At 42.6% G+C, this 1,736-nt stretch overlaps 1 protein-coding gene across 1 annotated transcript in view; it reads left to right on the top strand.

Annotated features, from left to right (window-relative positions):
• The window catches only part of LOC102763345 (cytochrome P450 3A12), a gene marked incomplete at its 5' end in the record, with an annotated part of 17,183 nt that extends 16,622 nt beyond the window's left edge, over positions 1-561 (top strand). The window contains one exon of the mRNA XM_006753649.1: positions 358-561. Within this exon, the coding sequence (XP_006753712.1) occupies positions 358-453 (96 nt within the window). The remainder of the gene's footprint in view (positions 1-357) is intronic.
• Positions 562-1,736: the final 1,175 nt, after the last annotated feature.

Below are 1,736 nucleotides of genomic sequence, written 5' to 3'. Positions count from 1 at the left end.
AAAGGAGCTGCATACTAAATATACAAGTCCTAGAAATAAGCCTTATTATTGGGCCTTGCTTGCTATCACTCAATGACAGCTATTGCTTATGTAAAATCAGAGGGGAGAATCCAGATCTTCCTGTTAATGTAAAACCTTCCTATTTAGATGGTGTAATTGATATTTTCTTGAATGAATATATTGATTCACTGACCAGTCTCAGACAGCTTACTGAATAAAGAAAAAAAGATATATTATGCTAAAAGTAATTTCTATATATTGTAAAGCATTATTGTCCTCAATGTATCTCATCTGCTTTGCTTTTGGTGTTGATAGTGCTTCATTAACTGGTTCTTCTATGCTGTTTAACATTTGCAGATTCCTGTGGAACTAGATTTTCAAGGAATTATTCAACCAAAAAATCCCATTATTTTAAAGGCTGAGTTGAGAGATGGGACTGTAAGTGGAGCCTGACTTTCCCTAAGGACTTACACTTTGTTCTTCAAGGAAGTCATATCCCCTGACACCAGAGATCTCAGTGTACTTTGTGAATAAACAAAACAGAAATGAAGATGGGCTTAACTTACTGCACTTGATGAACGACTGGGGAGTCTGTACATTCACTTATCTTCTCAGTGTTTATATAGAGTATTACATATTGTGTTATTATAAGAGAGGTGACTAAATAAATAGACCAAGCTGATTGGGTTCTTATCATACTGTCTCTATCTATTCTCACTTAGTATCATCTACTTACTTAGTACTAATCATGTATACAAATTTCTCTATAATCTTATCAACAAACTTTAATGAAAACAAGGATCATTGTGGAAATGGCAATAGTGAAATTTATATCACATTTTATTTTGAATATTGTATATTGTATATTATATTGAGCAACTCAATAAACATCTCTTCATAATAGTATTATCTAATGCTTTCATGCACAGCCAGTGACTAAATGTTTTTAACCATCACAATCACTGGTTGGGTGGGACCTTTTCAGAATTCCAATTTGATATATTAAGATAGATGAGAGGAAAAAAATGGTGACTGGCAGGAAGGTCGGGAGGGAGAGAGTGTGAGAGCGCAAGGAAGTGATAGAGGAGTGTGTGGACGTGTGTGGTGTATGTGTGTATGAGCTAGGGACAGTTAGATTCTGCAAGTCTTCTAAGGGGCTGCTAAAGCGGGCAGTGTTAGGCGGCGGAGCCCTGCTCCCTGCGCAGACAATCCTGGGCGGCCAGCACAGGCACAGCGACCATGCCATCTTCGGAAACAGAGCTACTTGAGGCTAGGATCCTGGCCTCAGCACTGTTGTGCCCAGATTTCAAAGTTCCCAAGACCCCCAGGGAGCCAATCAGTCCGATGCAAAAGCAAAGAGTCCTTTTAATGCAAGCCGGCTTGCGCTCCCAGTTCACCAGACCCACCGACACAGCGGAAAGTCCAGTGGCCGAGAGACCGAGGCCTGATGGGACAGGGGGTTATATAGGGGGGTGGAGTGAGGGCAGGAGAGGGGACTGTGGGCCCCGCTGATTGGCCAGGCGCGAGTCGGTACAGGATGTGGTCATAGTGATGGCATGCACTTCCCTTGATTATTATTGGTTAGTCCAGAGAAATCCTGGGTGGGTCTAGCAACGGCTTTTTCCGGTGAAGAAGCACATGGCACTGTCCCAAAATGGAGGACCCAAGGCAAGATGGAGGGCGCACACGGCTCTGTCCCAAAATGGAGGACCCAAGGCAAGATGGAGGGCGCAGTC

The sequence above is a fragment of the Myotis davidii genome, unplaced genomic scaffold, assembly GCF_000327345.1.
Source record: "Myotis davidii unplaced genomic scaffold, ASM32734v1 scaffold672, whole genome shotgun sequence".
Lineage (NCBI taxonomy): Eukaryota > Metazoa > Chordata > Mammalia > Chiroptera > Vespertilionidae > Myotis > Myotis davidii.
The sequence above is the reverse complement of the archived record's forward strand: the minus strand, read 5'-3'. Positions and strand labels throughout refer to the sequence as shown.